The sequence below is a fragment of the Poecilia formosa genome, unplaced genomic scaffold, assembly GCF_000485575.1.
Source record: "Poecilia formosa unplaced genomic scaffold, Poecilia_formosa-5.1.2 Scaffold34, whole genome shotgun sequence".
Classification (NCBI taxonomy): domain Eukaryota; kingdom Metazoa; phylum Chordata; class Actinopteri; order Cyprinodontiformes; family Poeciliidae; genus Poecilia; species Poecilia formosa.
Genome location: NW_006799973.1, coordinates 1 through 16,221, shown reverse-complemented (window position 1 = coordinate 16,221; position 16,221 = coordinate 1). Strand labels below are relative to the sequence as shown.

At 38.6% G+C, this 16,221-nt stretch overlaps 1 protein-coding gene across 1 annotated transcript; it reads right to left on the bottom strand.

Moving 5' to 3' along the window:
• Positions 1-1,748: 1,748 nt before the first annotated feature.
• On the bottom strand, positions 1,749-16,118 carry LOC103136616 (histone-lysine N-methyltransferase SETDB1-B-like). Its single transcript, XM_007549936.2, has 25 exons — positions 16,002-16,118; positions 14,105-14,308; positions 13,861-14,027; positions 13,723-13,763; positions 12,711-12,837; positions 12,450-12,629; positions 12,142-12,343; positions 11,634-11,707; positions 11,347-11,537; positions 11,069-11,198; positions 9,711-9,960; positions 8,820-8,933; positions 7,877-8,180; positions 7,536-7,797; positions 6,274-6,364; positions 6,056-6,172; positions 5,758-5,927; positions 5,448-5,663; positions 5,189-5,359; positions 3,985-4,115; positions 3,822-3,841; positions 3,598-3,716; positions 3,257-3,519; positions 3,087-3,175; positions 1,749-2,055 (listed from the first exon to the last, which is right to left on the bottom strand). The coding sequence occupies exons 1-25, from the start codon at positions 16,016-16,018 to the stop codon at positions 1,938-1,940; spliced, it is 3,768 nt and encodes a 1,255-aa protein (XP_007549998.1). The 5' UTR covers positions 16,019-16,118; the 3' UTR covers positions 1,749-1,937.
• Between the last annotated feature and the right edge of the window lie 103 nt (positions 16,119-16,221).

The following is a 16,221-nucleotide window of genomic DNA, read 5'->3' as shown; positions in this document are numbered from 1 at the left end:
TGTTTCTTACCTTAATAAAACTTTAACTGTTTCCCATTTTATCACCTTTTGCATAAACGGTGGAACAAATAAAACTGTCATACACTGAATAAAGCAACTACAGTTTAAAAAAAATACTCACCAACTCCTTTTCACGTTGACTTTCAGGAAATCCCTCCGAGGAACTTTGATGCCTTTTGTGGCAACCAGCCTGAAATGTAAATAATTCATTTACTGCTGAATTAAAAACAGAAGGCAGAGCTAATTGTCAAATTCACAAACGGATCAGCATTTGAAGCTGATCAAAATGACAAGGAACAACATATAAGGTCTTTATTATAATTAATTAACAAACATTATATGTTGAAGTTATCTTTTATTTACTAAAAAATATGTGATTACAGATTAATGTAATGTTAATTACGTTTTGCCTGGAAATGATCAGAAATATATTTTTCTATTGATACATTAAAACACTTAGTTTGAAAGAATTTGGAAGGGGGAAACATAAAAAAGGTCTATTTTGGTTTTAGATTTTAATCATCATTTCTGATTGATCGCATAAAATTATTTTGGGATTTCAACAGCATCCCAAAATAATTTAAATATGTAAAAAATCTTTACATATTTAAATAACTCAATTTTTTTTGTCTCTTTATATTCTAATATCTTGATTTCCACTAATAATTCAAGGAGCTATATCGTCTTTAAGTTAAAAGTTATAATCAAAGCTGGTCAAAAACCTTAAAAAATATATAAAATGTTCACATTTGAGGAGCACCCGTGGGAATCAAGCTGAGTTTTGTTTTTTTTTTTAATCTCTTTAATCTTTAGAAATCTTACATTTGGTGAAGGACACATCAAACCCTGCAGCGCTTTTGTTTTGACTTCAGAGGCGCTGTTTGTGTTTGTCAGCTTTTAAAGATGCACCTGGATGCATCTGTTTATTAAGGACAAAAAAAAAAACTAGTAAACTCTGTGCAGCCATTTTGTGTTTAAATCGAACAGGGTTACAGATTTAAATGTAAAAAGCGTAGACATATTTTAAATTTATTTTAAAAAAGAAAAGGACAATTTTGCAAAAAGTGACAAAATCATGAACTACTCAATACATTTTCTTTAATAATAATAATAATAATAATGTATTGAGTAGTTCATGATTTTGTCACTTTTTGCAAAATTGTCCTTTTCTTTTTTAAAATAACGATTATTCTTTTGTAATGACAGATTAACGTAGTTTAAATAACTAAAAGAGTTCACCAGTATGAAGTTTTTTATTTATTTTTTGTAAGTAGCAATGCAACACATCAACCTCGATAATTTGGAAAAACCTCTCCAAGAATCAGATTTAGTGGAAACGTCACTGGACTGTTGAAGGATTTAAAAGATTTTCACTCACCAGATCGTAGAGAAACATCCTGATCGACGGTTTAAAACAGCCGGGTAGTAAAACATGCTAAAAAATGTTCGAGTACACCAAAAAACATCCAAAACTGATGAAGGTCAGCAGCTTCTGCTCCGAGTTTTACGTTCAAGACAAATGTTTATCTTTTTTTTTTGATTGAGTTGAGCTGATTGGACGAACTCTCTGCCCGGTTGGATAAATTGAAAGAAACGGATCGTTTTGAGAGAACCTGGACTTCCGCAAGTTTGAGTCACATCGAGCAGAAATAAAACATATTTAGCTGTTTTGGTCAGTAAGAGATTTTTCAGAAAACAACAAATAATGTATAATTCAAGCAGTAATAAATGAGTAACAAGGCAGGAGCTCCGGTCACTGAAGAAACTTTTATTCGGAGGTAAAGAAAACATTTAATGGACAACATCAGACACTTAAGTCACATGCTGGTAAAAAAAAATACACACACGAAAAGAACGAGATGCTACAAAATTCCTAGAACTTAATAAAACATAATCTAAACGGGGTTCGGCGTTGAAGGGGATGAAGTCCGGGTGGATCACAGCAGCCGCCCACGGCACTCTGTGGATCCGCAGCAGCACAGCAGCTCTTTGCCTTCAACGCTTCCCACCTCGTAGTTATAATCCCAGGTCAGTTCTGTGCCGGCCCGAATCCGCCTGAACGCAACACAGTCAGGGGAAAAAAAACATCAGCGGAAGAGACGGAAGGAAACTTTATCAGATGATGTAACGATAAGAAGAAGAGCGAAGGTGCAAATTAGTTGAAAGACAAACTATTAGGCATTTCTGATCTATAATAGTCAGACTTGTAACTGAAACCATTACCAAATGTTTTGGCTCCCGACTAACCAGAGCTCCAGTAACAAATGTTTCTGTCTTCAATTGCGTTAGAAGCTTAATAACATGAGGCTGTAATGTTGAAAGGTTGAAGCGGTGTGAATACTTTTGCAGTTTTACAACACTTGGTTGCTTCCAGATTCTTTTCTAGAGGAAATGTTTAAAGCTTAAAACTTTCTTACCTGCAGTTGTTTTTAAAATTCTATGTCAAAAATAAATTAAAATTACCGTACTTAGCCGCAACTAAACATTTTTTGAGAAAAACTGGAAACATATCTCGCCGCTCTCGGTTTTCCATAAGGACCCAGCAGAGGGCAGCTGCGTCCTAATAAACTTGCTGGATTTATTACGGACGCAGTTCTCCGTCTCCAACGCTGAACCGTGGTTTCATTCACGCTGAGTTTACCTGCAGCGGCTCTATTTCCCTCCTGTACTGCCAGATCGATAGCCCTCAACTTAAAAGCTGCATCATATGAGTTTGAAGGAATTTCTCCGTCGTCCCTGATGCTAGCATGTGCTTGTTCTAAATGAAAAGTAGCACTTTCTTCTTTGATTTCCAATTTTGACTCCCAATGATTCACTTCCTGCTAAAGCGCCCCCTGGTGGTTGAAGACAATTCCACAGAAAAGCCGCACCAAGCTATAAGCAGCATGGTTCAAAGCGCAGGGGAAAAAGTAGCGGCTTATAGTCCAAAAGCCGCTACTTTTGGACTCTAGTTTTGCTTCATAGCTGTTTCCATAAAATTGGCCTCTGTCTCTTTAAGGACCTCCGGCACTCCCTCATTAGCGCTTACAGACCATGTTTAAACTGTAAATCCCCAGTATGATCAAATGAACCCATTTCTAACTCACTTGCTGGCGAAGAACGCCACCCAGGGGAATCTCAAGTCGTGTGTGTCGACAAACACGTTCTGGACGAACAGGTTAGGACTGCAGCTGTGCTGCAATGCAGGTAATAGAAGAGCATGTCAATTTGGATCACAGAAAGCTGCTTTTAAATGACGCAGAGAAAACTTTCTTACATTGAGATAACGTCCCAGATTTCCCTCCAACTTGGCGTCGATGATGTAGCAGGACTCTTCGCCGTCGAAGAACAGCCGGGTGTTTTTGGGAGCGTTTTCTGCCCCTCCTCCAGGCTGCCCCTGGTGGCCGGGTTTGCTCCCCTGAACGCTGGGCCCGACTCCTCCCCCAGACGGTTTCACCATCATACTGTGGCTGTTCTTCAGGGCGATGCCTCGGGTGGATTTCACCGCTACCTGCTTCTTGGTCACGCCGGATACAGAAGCTCCAGCGAAGAAGAGCGTGGGAAAGTCATGAAACATGTAGAGGAAAGATCTGGTGTTTGGTTTTTAACTGCGTTTACCCGGAGTGGCTTTCTCTCTGTCTTTGTTGTCTTCAGATCCGGAGCTAATCGTCTGAACATCATCGCTGTCCGATAGAGTCATGACGTCCTGTTTCTTTGATTGCTCCGTCTTTATTTGACTGCAGAATAAGAATATTCCATGAGCAATTAAATTAATTAAAGCTTAAAATGGGGGGAAAAAAACAACTATTAAATTTAGGGAGAGTTTGGGAATTTCAGCACACCTCTTGTTGTCTCCAGTTTCCTGTTGGGGAGAGAGAACAGAGTATAGAAGCAAAAATCACCCAAAATAAAATATATAATCAGAGATTGTTTCATGTGGCTACTGGACACATCAGGATGTAAAATAGTCTTATCGTTTAATATTATTTGTTTTATTTTACTGACCTTCTTCAGGCCCTGGCTTGTTAACCAGGAAGCCACTTTGCTTTTCCCCGTCTCCTCTGGCATGGAGGGCGGTTTCTCATCATCCTGACCTTTGGCTGAGACACTCAGTCCATCTTTACTGTCCTGACTCCCTGCAGCAGGAGAGCAAGAATTAACTTTATTTACCATACCATACCATACCAACTTTATTTATAAAGCACTTTAAAACAACCACAGTTGATACAAAGTGCTGTACAATTTAAAATCACAACATAATAAAAAAGTAATTTAAAAACAGTTTAAAAACAAAAAAAATACAATTTAAAACTAGATCCCACTGGTGTTGAAAGCCAAGTAAAATAGATAGCCAAACAATCAGGCAGTAATAAGGCAAAGCATGGCTACCCGCATTCATCTTGCTGTTTTAAGATTAGCTAGCATGTTGTTGGCATCCTACAACTGTTTATCACACCGTGATAAAATAAGTTGTTCTACCAAATTGATATTATTAACGACCCTTAAGCATTAGATGAAGGCGAGTTGATAAAAGACGAGAGAAAACATTAAACATTACCTACTAGCGATATTAAAGCAATTTGTTCACGGTAAGATCATCAGGTTTTAGTAATATGTGTTGATTTCCTCTAAATAAGACTAAAACAGTGAGAATAGGGTTTTTTCTAAAATGAAAGTTTTTATTAAAAAAGCAAACAAAACGTAAAAACAAACAGAATTTATATTTAGCCTGCAAAAGACAAATGTGTGGGGGGCACATAGTGTTACCATAAAGAAAATAAAGATACTGCAATCATTTACATATACATCTCTGGAAAAAAATTAAGAAACCATTTAAAATGGTCAGTTTCTCTGATTTTACTTTTTATAGGTATGTATTTGAGTAAAACGAACATTGTTATTGTATTATATGAACCACTGACAACATGTCTCTGAAGTTACAAGAAAACTTTAGTATTTGCAGAAAATGAGAAATGGTCAAAATGATGAAAGACGCAGAGCTTCCAGACCTCAAATAATGCAAAGAAAACAAGTTGATATTAATTTAGAAACAACAATATTACTGTTTTAACTCAGGAAGAGTTTAGAAATCAGTATTTGGTGGAAAAACCAGGAGGTTTTCAATGCTGTGGGCTCTTCATTTTTTCCAGATCTGTGTTTTTCAAGGCTCTACTGCTGAGTTTGATCATCAGCGTTGGATCTGCAGTACCTTCTTTGTTGCCCTTGGCCTGACCGCGAGTCGTGTAACTCCTCCACACAGAGCTGGGGGTGTAGTAGTTGTCCTTCACAAAGGTGTCGTCTGAGCTGTCGCTTTCATCTTCACTCTTTGAATCTTTCTCCTCTTCGTCGTTGCTGTCATCCGAAGAGCTGGAGCTCTGAGCTGCGGGACGAGGAAACATGTATGATAAAATGGCTGCCTGCTGCAAATAAAAGCAGCAGACACATCATATGTTTGGGCTGGGACTCGCCTTTTTTCCTCGCAGCGCCGCTGGAGACCAAAGCGGACGGCTGGATTTTCATCCTGGACACGTCCACGCCGCTGCCCTCGCTGTCGGAGCAGTGCGCCTCGCTCTCGTAGCCTTCCTTGAAGTTCTCCACGCTCTCAATGTGGTCCAGGTTAGCGAAATACTCGTCACCCATTTCTAGACCTTCTTTGTCAGCGAAATCATCAGTCAGGATTTTACCTGGGAAAACGGAAGGAAAGACAGACAATGCATGGATTCTGCATGGCAGCCTGATTGTGTCCGTCTTCCCATCAGTCCTAATCGTGTTTCTCACCAGCATAAATGCAAACAAATGATCCCTTAGCTATATCGTCCAGACAGCGAATGCCCCAGCCTTTGTTCTGGGTCTTAAAGAGCTGCAGACGGACCTGCAGGCCGTGCTGCACCAGCCGGTTGGTGCACATCTGAGCACAACATTTACACCTTTTGTTGCACTCATAGATGCTAAGAGAAGAGCAGGAAGAAAGACGACAATTTCACATTAAACACGAGGACAAAAGTCGTTTTTAGTTATTATTTGCCTGTGTGGGAATGAAAGACATGAGTGAGTTATGCAGGTGAAAATGTCTGACCCTGTAGGTAAGCACTCCTCTAATCGTTTGTATGAATATCCGGCGCTCTGGTTGATCTGCCCCCCAGGTGTGCAGCCTGAAGCCTGCAGGGTCAGCTGGTGGCAGGAACATTTGGATCTGTAATTAAAAAGAAGAAGAAATACCAAGATCCCATGACAAATCTCCAGGGTCTTATCTGCAGCAGACAAATTGAAATAAAGGCGATTATCTCCACTGACTTGTCTTTGCAGCCGTCGGTACATTCACAGCCGACCAGGAAGTCTGAACTGGTGTTAATAAATACTCCGTCTTCAGGGATTCGCTCCTTGCCTTGTGGAGAGAGGAGAGAATGAGTCAGGCACAGCTGTCAGGTATCACATGTTCACAAAACAAACTGTATTCAGCAGCAAAGTACAGCTGAACGCACAAGCAAGCAATCGTTTTTAATTTGCTGCATTTTAATTTTGACACAGATTGAGAATGACTTGCTAAAATTTGTTGTTATGTAAAAAAAAAAAAAGAGAGAAACTGGACTGCTTTTCTTTATTTATCTTAAAACATTTATGGTGCATGTGTTAAACTCAAGGCCCGGGGGCCAAATCTGGCCCACCACGGAGTTTTATGTGGCCCTTCAGCCTCCAAATTACATCAATAAGTCCATCCAGTTTTTCACAAATCTGAAAAATTCACACAAAGTCAACAGATTCGCACATTTTTTTCTGATTTTACTGAATTTTTTTCTCAAAATTGGCCAAAAACTTTGGGTTTAAATGACTCAGCCTCACTTGATGTCAAGTCTTAATCTGTGATCAATATGGCGATTAATAATAATAATAATAAAAAAAGTCACATTTAACAACATACTTTAGTGCAAATATCATAAAAATTCCTTACAAATATTTCTAAATTAACGTCAGAAAATCTCTGATTTTGATTGCAAAAAAACAAAAACAATCCTGGCTGGACTGCTGACCAGTTAGAAAAGATGTTCAATATTATTTAATTTTAAGAAACACTTACTGAATGCTGAAACAGCTATTTATTGATATTTTAGCAATTTAATGGGTTTAATATATTCTGGCCCTGTAAGAACATTCAGATTTTTGATGTGGCCCAAAATGAAAATGAGTTATGGGATATCATTGCATCTAATGATAGATCCTAGATGCACAAAAACAAATTTGATTATTTTCCCATTTTGAGGAGCCGACATGTTTCTCCTTAGTACTTAGACAAACTTATTTTCCTTTTACTAATATTTCATTTAAAGATTTCCATTACACACATGGAAAGACGAGAGCAATGCCTGAAAATAAATTAGCCGTTATTGAAGTTAAATATTTTCATACTGAAGATTTTGGAGAAAGTTTGTGCTCGTTAAATAAATTGCACAGGGAAAGAAAGGCTTAGGCATGTGAACGACTGACCAAAGGAAGAATAAAACTGAAAAAAAAAATATGAAATAATCCCACATTTGGGAGAAAATGGTTTTGATCCTTACTGTATTTTACGTTAGGTGGTGGAGTGGTGTCAATCTCATTGACGCAGGACAGAGGGATGTCCTCCTTCCCACTAGTGATGTCTGGAATGTAATAGAAGGGCCTTTGCGGCTGGAAAGGCCGGTCCACCAGGACGTACGGGTCGAGGCAGAACATCTCTAAGAATATAAAGTCACAGCGGGTCTGGAAGAGGTAGTTCTGGATCTCCCCCATGTTACGCAGACAAAGTCCACACGGAGCCTTGTAGATAACGTGGAAGGACATCTGGAGGTTGAGCATAAAGAACCGTCATTTTAAAATAAATGAATTCGTATAGTCAGCATTTTTAAAGGATTGTGCGTACTTTACGGTTGACTTTGCGTCGTCCCGTCATGCGTCTGAAGTCGTAGAGCAGCGGAGTGAGGAGGGGGTTCTTTCCTCTGTGCAGGTCTGACTTTGCTGGTCGGACGCGGTTCAGACATGCAGGCTGGCAGGTGTGAGCCAGGTAGAAGATGCGGTCCGTCGGGGCTCTGTAGGACGGCTGCTGAGGGATGGTGGCCATCGCGTGCGTGACGATGGAAGGGGGAGGCGCCAGGGCGGTCGTCTGTCTCTGATACGGAGGCGTGAAGGAGGACGTGGGCGTGTTCGGGGTGCTCTGCACCTTTCCACTGTGGATTTAAAACTTTAAAAACTGAATTCGATTCTGATAACTTTGAAAGTGACAACTGTTTCTTCACAAATAAAACAGTTGTAAGCAAATCAGCTATGCAAAGTTATTTAAAACACTTAAATCGATGAAAATGCAGAACTAAGTAGTTTTTCGTCCTTTCCTGAGAACATTGAGACTTACAGAACATCAGCTGCTTTCATCTTCAAAATAAAGAGTTTTTATGTTCTTATGTTTATGTTTTTATGTTCTTCCTGGAAACTTTTGTGTGGAAGCGTTAAACTGTCAGAGACAGGAAAGGAGCAACATCTCTTCAAAACCTAAATGTCTAAGACTGTATTCTTGGATTATCACCATTATATTACTTGAAAATTGTCTCAAAAGAACAATTTTATCATTTATTGTGTTAACACTTCTGGGACAATTTATCATCCACCAAATTCTGTTAGTACGACAGGCTTAAGCACAAGATGGCAGCAGTACAAAAATGGGGCTTTACCAAACATTGTTTCTGCATTAAAAATAAAAAAATAAACTATCTGGTGCTAATTTTCGTTCAAAGAACAGAATCTGATTAGCTTTATTAGCTACTTTCTTGTTTGTGTTTGCTGAATTTAATCATGTAAAACTGTGAACTTACACTGAGAGGTTGCTGGCGTTAGCGGACGCAGCCTGCAGGATCTTGGAGGCGTGCGTCCCGCCGACACCAGGGATGAAATTAGACGTGCTCTTCTTTGCCATCTGATGTTTATTTCTTGAGGTGATAAAACAAAAGGGAAAAAAAACAATTATTGTTTATCTTGACACATTAAAGAGCGAGTTGGCTTCCCATGAAGCTAACTTTGTAATCGTTAAACCCTGACGGGAAGTGAAACCATCATCTGGATGATGATCATCATTTACCTGTTCTTATTACAGACGGTTTGGTGTAAAAATCCAATCATTCTCCTAACAAAACCTGTTTAAAATACAAATTTACCCCGGATGATACTCTCCCCTCTGAAGCGGTAACATTCCAATTCATTAGGCTTTCATGCAGCCATTAAAAGATGCAAAATAACAAATAATTCCTTTTTTAAATTCGAAAATAAATATCATATTTCCTAAAATGCATTAGAAAAGCATTTCTATAGTGTATGCTGCATCACTTGCAGCAAAGTTTCTTCAGTGAAAACAATAATTTTGACATCAACATGTGAAAAGCTCAGCTCTTCCTCTTTGACCTAACGTCAATGTAGTGTAGGACTGACATGTTGATTATTTTTTGTCTAACTGATTAAAAATTTGATTTCTTTTAACATGATTTGAATTAGGTAAAGCCTAATGCCACTTCAGGAGTTTTGGGTAAAACATATTTACAGCCAACATAATTTTTTTTTATCTTTAATGCAAAATGTTTGGGTATAGTTTTAGGTCAATTACTGCTCTGAGTTGTTCTTTCAGCGAATGGACATTTAAAAAAAAAAAAAAATCTGTATAATCCACACAATATTTAAAAAATGCAGTTAACCGTTTCAGCTCTCATACTTACTCAATACGTTGAAACTGGGCAGCCGGTGAGGGCTGAGGGGTTTGCTGGGTTTGTTGAGCTTGTGGCTGCAGGGTTTGCTGGGACGGCTGGACCTGCTGGAGGAGCTGGGGCTGCGGCCGCTGCTGAAGCTGCTGGATCAGAGTCATCGCTGGCGGCTGACTCTGTGTCGTTTGAGGAGGTTTGGCAGGAGAAACTCCGACGTGTTCGACGCCAGTGTACTGAACGACTGGGCCTTTACTCCTTAGTGCTCCTAGAGATTGGAGGAAGTAGCGACAGTCAGTGTAGAAGTCGTGACAGACGGAGGGAAATTCTCCAACTTTCTTCCCCCAAAAAAGAGCAAGTGGTAATTATTGATCAAAACACTATTAAAAGTATTATTAATTCAAGTTTTAGAATAATATTTGTAAAAAAACAAACAAAAAAACAAAAAACAAAGTTACAGTCATTAAATAGATCATATAATGTACATCTTTTGTGTTTTGTGAAGGCAACCTGAAGTGACATCCAGGTGTTGGGCAGGTCTCTGTTTGGTCCAACATTAATGTCGAAGCTCAGCAACATGTGAGTGAGCCTATCGCAATACGCAATTAATCAACTAATCAATTAATCTGATGATTAGTATTTTCTAAAAGGTAATTTTGACATCTTCATTTAAATTCTGAATTCAACTGAGTGTAGTTCTATATTTATTGTTTATGGTTGTGTTTTATTTTGAAACAAAATCTAAGTTTATTAGTCAACGAGGGAGCAAACTTGCATTATGATGTCATTACCATTATATTACTTCAAAATAGTCTCAAAACAATATTATTGTTTATCGCATTATTATCGGGACAATTTATCGTCCAGCAAAATTCATCATGACAGGTGAAGCTTGTTCAATCACAGCTGTTTTATTGTCTCAAACTAAGTTGATTCTCAGTTTTCCAGATTTTTATATTCAGGAAGGTTTAAAAGAAATAATTTAGTTTGAAAGATAATTTAAAAATGTTAACTATGAACTAGTTGTGCTGTAATTAAAGGGTAATTCACTGCTGCGATATGTGGGCAACATACCACTTTGATTTTATATAAAAGTTTTTTAAGTGAAATTTGTGGTTGAGGATTCCACTTTGACTTTCCTCTGTCATCTTTTCACTTTTGTGACTCTGTATTGTTGACCGTAAAATGGTAAAAACAGGTCATGTAATTAATTTGCATTATGTAATATTACTGCTTTAAACTGTATGACAGTAACAATAAAAAAGGCTCAAACCCAACCAGTCCTGGCTTACAGATCCAGGGGCATTTTCTGATTAAGTCAGGCTTTGACAATGTTCAACACAAGCTTTTAATGTTGCAAATCTGTGTCCAGTTACCCATGTTTGGCCTTGTCCTCTGGTGGCCAGCTAGCTTCTTTTCTTGAGTGTTTGCTGAAGCCAGTTTCAGATTGAACATGGGCTCCAACCTGGTGGATCCTCTGTAAATCCATTCGCTCCTCTTATCGTCCTGCTCAACACCAAGAAAACACAAGAAACGGTGTAAAAACACTCTACACGATAAAAGTGCCACGTCTTTCTAAGTTATATTAATGACACTGTTGATCTGGAAGCTCTGAAAAATGGCATTTGGATTCGGATGAGTGGCTGGTACGAACCAGAAAGAGGATCTTGACCAAGCTGCTGTCCACCTCCTCCACTTTGCTCTTCCACCAGGTCCCCTCCCACTCCGTCTTGATTATCTGGCCGACCTTTAGGAGCACCATCGGCCTGCTGGGATAGGCGGAGATGTACTCCTCGATGAAGTCCCGACAAGATGCATCCTCTATGTCTTCCCAAGTTCGCTTTACTACACAAAGAAACAGAAACACTTCTTCATTTATCTCTTTTTCTACATGTTATTTTTATTTATTTATTTTTATCAAAGACAGAAGTTAAATCCTACATGGTCTGCAAACTGGATAGAGTTCAGGAAGGATCACATATGAAGCGTAGCCGTCGTCAAAGAAGATCAGAAACCTAAAACACAAAAGTTGTATATCATTGAACTTTTGGAAATGTTATTTTTTATTTGATTTATTTATTTCATGCAAGAAAACAAGCAATCAGTAGGACAGAGAAAACATGTCATGCATAATTTGTTTAATGCCACATTTCTGCTTATAAAGGACAAATTGTAAAAAACTTTGTAATTAAAACCATGTTATAATATTAATGTGCCTGTTCAATATACTGTGCTAAGGAGTCAACAAATAAATTATATGACATTGACAAAATGGTTACAAATTAACTCATAAGAAGACAAACAAATCTAGGGATAATAAGAATAGCAACAGTAACAATTGTAAATAACAACCGGACAAACAGCATCAGAGTAATTACCAACTTCTTGCCGACGTAAACCTATAAATTCTTCTTTATCTGCGTTATACGACAACAAATAAAATTTATACCTCATCCGGTTCTTGTTGTTTGGCATCTCTGCCACGATTCCAGCGTACAGCCACACCAGGTTTCCGTCTTTGTACTTGGCGACAACACGAGCCCCGACGTACAGGCTCTCCAGGGTGGGGTTGTAGTCAAACGCCACATGGTTCCCAGACAGCAGACTCTTGCCTTTATCAAACCTCACCTTGTACTTAAACACACCGTTTCCTGGAAACAAAGAGAGCTTCTGGATCATCAAAACAATCCCACAGAGCAAGAAGCAAAAGCTGTGTAAAACATGGTGATGCTCATAATGAGTTTAAAAGAAACGCACCAACAGGGTTAATTGCCACCAGGTTGCCTTTATGCCACGTCTTGGTGCGTTTCTTTCCCAGGATGTTCATCCCCACTTTGAGCTCGTCTTCTTTTATGTTGGGGTTTGGCTGCGTCTGCGTCATCGTCTGATGAGACGGAGCTTGTGATACAAATATAGCTGGTGTCGTGCTCTGAACTCCTGCAGGATACAATTTTTTTTAAATCCAAACATTAGCACCAATAACGGCTCCACAAAGCTAGAAGCTTTGCGTGTGCTCACCTGGCTGAACTACAGACTGCACTGCTGTTCGTATCAAAGGCGAGGCAGAGGAGGGCTTGGTGACTATTTGGACCAACTTCTGGACCTGCTGGGTGGTTTTCTGCAGAACTGCAGAGGCTTCGTTTAACTGGTGATGAAAGAGCAGAAGTCAGAACAGCTGGAAACAATGTGGACTTCAAGTTTTAGTGGAACATTATAAGAGAATTCAAGCAGTGGAAGACGGGTTGAGGATGGTCACAGTGCGCTCCTTTCTTCTTCATTTGTTTTTGAGCCTTGGTTAATGTTTACTTGTTATATTTAATGGTGCAGGAGATGATTTTTGCTTACGTCATAGTGCATTTTTTTCTTCTATTATTTGTTACATTTTCCGTTTATTAATTTTTCCAAATTATGTTACCAATTCACGCAACACTTGTAGTAAAGATGTATTTGAGAATTATATTTTAAAATGTTATGCTCTATAAAAATATACACATAACCCTTTTTTATAAATATTTATTTTAATTAATGTAAATTATTCAACTTTTTTTGTTTATTTCATTCATAAAAACAAGTTTTGCTAAATTTATATAAAACTATATTTGAGGTAAAATGGATAAATATCCTGTTGACAAAATGGCTTGTTCTTAGAAATATGTATATTTTCAAAAACTGATAGTTTTTCAGCACACACAAATGAACCTTCTGGCACCATGTTTAATTCCTAACAGGAAGTCTTGGTTGTTTTGAAGAAATCTGATTGGTTGACAGGTTTTAGCTTAACGCTACACTGCCCCCTACAGGTTTGGCATGTTTAATACAACACTCAGGACCAGACTGTGAGAGTTGATGTGGATGAAAACCTTTCAGAAAACGATGCCATGTGTACAATTACTTTTGGAGGTGGAAATATTAATTTCAGGCCCTGAGACTGTGTTTTACAGATAATTTAATTAATCATTCATCATGGACACTTGGTCCATGATGACACTTGGTCATCAGAAGAGGAAAAACCGCGGCTGGCTGCTCTCACTGTTGGGTCCTTAGATGGCGCTTGTGTCTTTGGAGGAACCACTGATGGTGGAGAACAGAAACGAGAGATAAAATAAGCGTGTTAGCATTTCCAGCTACTGCAGCACTGACAGTAACTCTGTAGAAAACTGTGACTTACAACATCCCACAGCTATGACGTCATCGTCATCATCGTCATCAATCTCGATGACTTCAGAGGGGAGCCCTCCTCCTCCGCCGCCTTCATCGTCTGAGCTGCTCTCTCGGTAGACGAGGCCGTTGTTTTCATACGCTGCCCTCACCAGCTTCTCACACTCCAAAACGGACCTGAAGAATCAGAGGGGCAAAATGAGCAAATGGCAGAAAACACCAGTTAAACCCAAAAAAAGTAACATCTTCCATACTGGTTGGCATCGTTGAGAAGTTTCTCTGTCTTCGCCTCTTCTTTCTCTTTCTGTTCCACCCATTCCTCGAGCTCTATCAGCTGGGCTTTTTTCTTCTTCACAGCCTCGCTCTGCTCCACGGCCTCCTCAATCCATTTCTTCAGGTCATCCAGTGAAACTCCCAACTCGTCCTCCAGACTGGGGTCCCAGCCGTCGACCTCCATTCTGAGGAGGGGACACAACCAGCAGAAAAGCATCACACTTTATGTCCATCAGCAGACAGACTCAACACTTACTTGGGCTTACATGATTCTTGAATGACCGAGCGAGGCGATATTAACACAAATTATGGTTCTGAAAAGTGATGGTGACAATTCTGTTCCCAGAAAAGTCTGGCGCAAAATTGAGCTGTCAGCCAGGAGAAATTCATCACCATGGGATTTAAGAGGCACAATCAATAAAAAAAAATAGGGCAAAAAATGAACTTATAAAATGCTTGAACTATATCTTGAAATGCACAATTTTTTAAAACTCTAAAATTAAACAATTAAACAAATAAAATGCTTGTTAAATGGTTAAATTCATGCATATAACACAGCTTGAATATGACTTCAAAAATGTAATCAGTGTAAGAAATAGAGGTCAGATTGGTGACTATATAAAGCACAAACACGTTACTATCAAAATATTGCTTAATAATATAATTTTATTAGGAAATCTACCATTTTAAATGACTGAACCTGCTTATTCACTCAAATCTGATTGAGACAACAAACACCGAATGCAATATCAGAAAACACAACATACATGTTTTAAGGGAGGCACAGTTCAATTGTTGTATTTTAGGAAGGTCTTAGAATGCTGTTGAAGTTTTTGATTTATATATTTTTACTTTAAAACACTATTACTAAAAGCAATACAAGAATAACAGTATCACAGAGTTTATACACCCTACATATTTATAGAGACTTCAATAGGTGGATAGATGGGATAAAAATAAATTATATGTTGCTATGTAAGCATGACATGGAATATTTTGGCATTATTTGTTGGAGCATAAATGCACCCGTCTGTAAAAAAGATGAAATAATTTTGCCTCAGTCAATCTTTGCCACAAAATCAACTTTAAAAAAGTATAACAGCCGAGTATAAAACCATGAAATAAAAACATTTTTATTATGATCTAGATTGCGTTTTTATAAGTACCCAGAAAAACCACTCGATTTACTCTCCATACTTTTCCAGAGGGCACTTAACTGCGGGAAGATCTTACACTTACAGGAAGTTTCTCTTTCTGAATTTTCCCTTAGATGTCCTCCAGATCAAATCAAGTTAAAAAATAACAAGTGAATGCAAAATAATACGACCATCAGCAGTAAAGAATGCAGCAGGTCCCATGCTCAGTTTGGCCAAGCAGATAAGCAAACGGTTTTCTTTCTGCTGATCGGCAGCCCGCCTGTGAAGGTAGGTGTTTGTAACTCGCTCATTCATAGAAACTGCAGAAGGTTTAGTCAGAAAGTAAAGAAACGAGCGCAAAACAGCTCTAACTGATAAGGCAATATGATTATCTTCTTAGTAAACATCTGAGAAGCATAGTAGAAACAAATGCACTGGCCATATTTTTACGACTATTTTGTTTATAAAGCACAAAATGTACAGACTTGCAAAATAAAGTTATTTAAGTCAGCGTATTAATTCAAGAAGTCACAATTTCAAAGTGTTTTATTTAGCAGCAAAAAAGATTCAAGAGCATGCTAGCTGGTTAGCCTAGCACGAGCAATGAAATGTGTTTATATTTCGGACAGGATGTGGCGGCTGCCTGCAAAATAAACATTATTCTATAGTTTGCAACTGTCCTCAAAAACGTGACACACACTGAACTGAAACAACTAATGAAAGGCCAATTAAAAACACTCACCCATCACCGCTTTCCATTCTGTGGATTGCAAAATTTTAAACTAGCTTGTTGCTAACGCTAAGGGTTGGCTACAAAGAGTAGCGCATGCTGTGGTTGCCGGGGCACCCGAGGTGGGCGGTGCTGCTTGTCAAAAAAGCGCTCCAAATGATATCACTTCCAGTCAGAAAAGACAGGCTGTTAAAATTAAAAGAATACTTTTACCCTTAATCTTTGCTGTCTT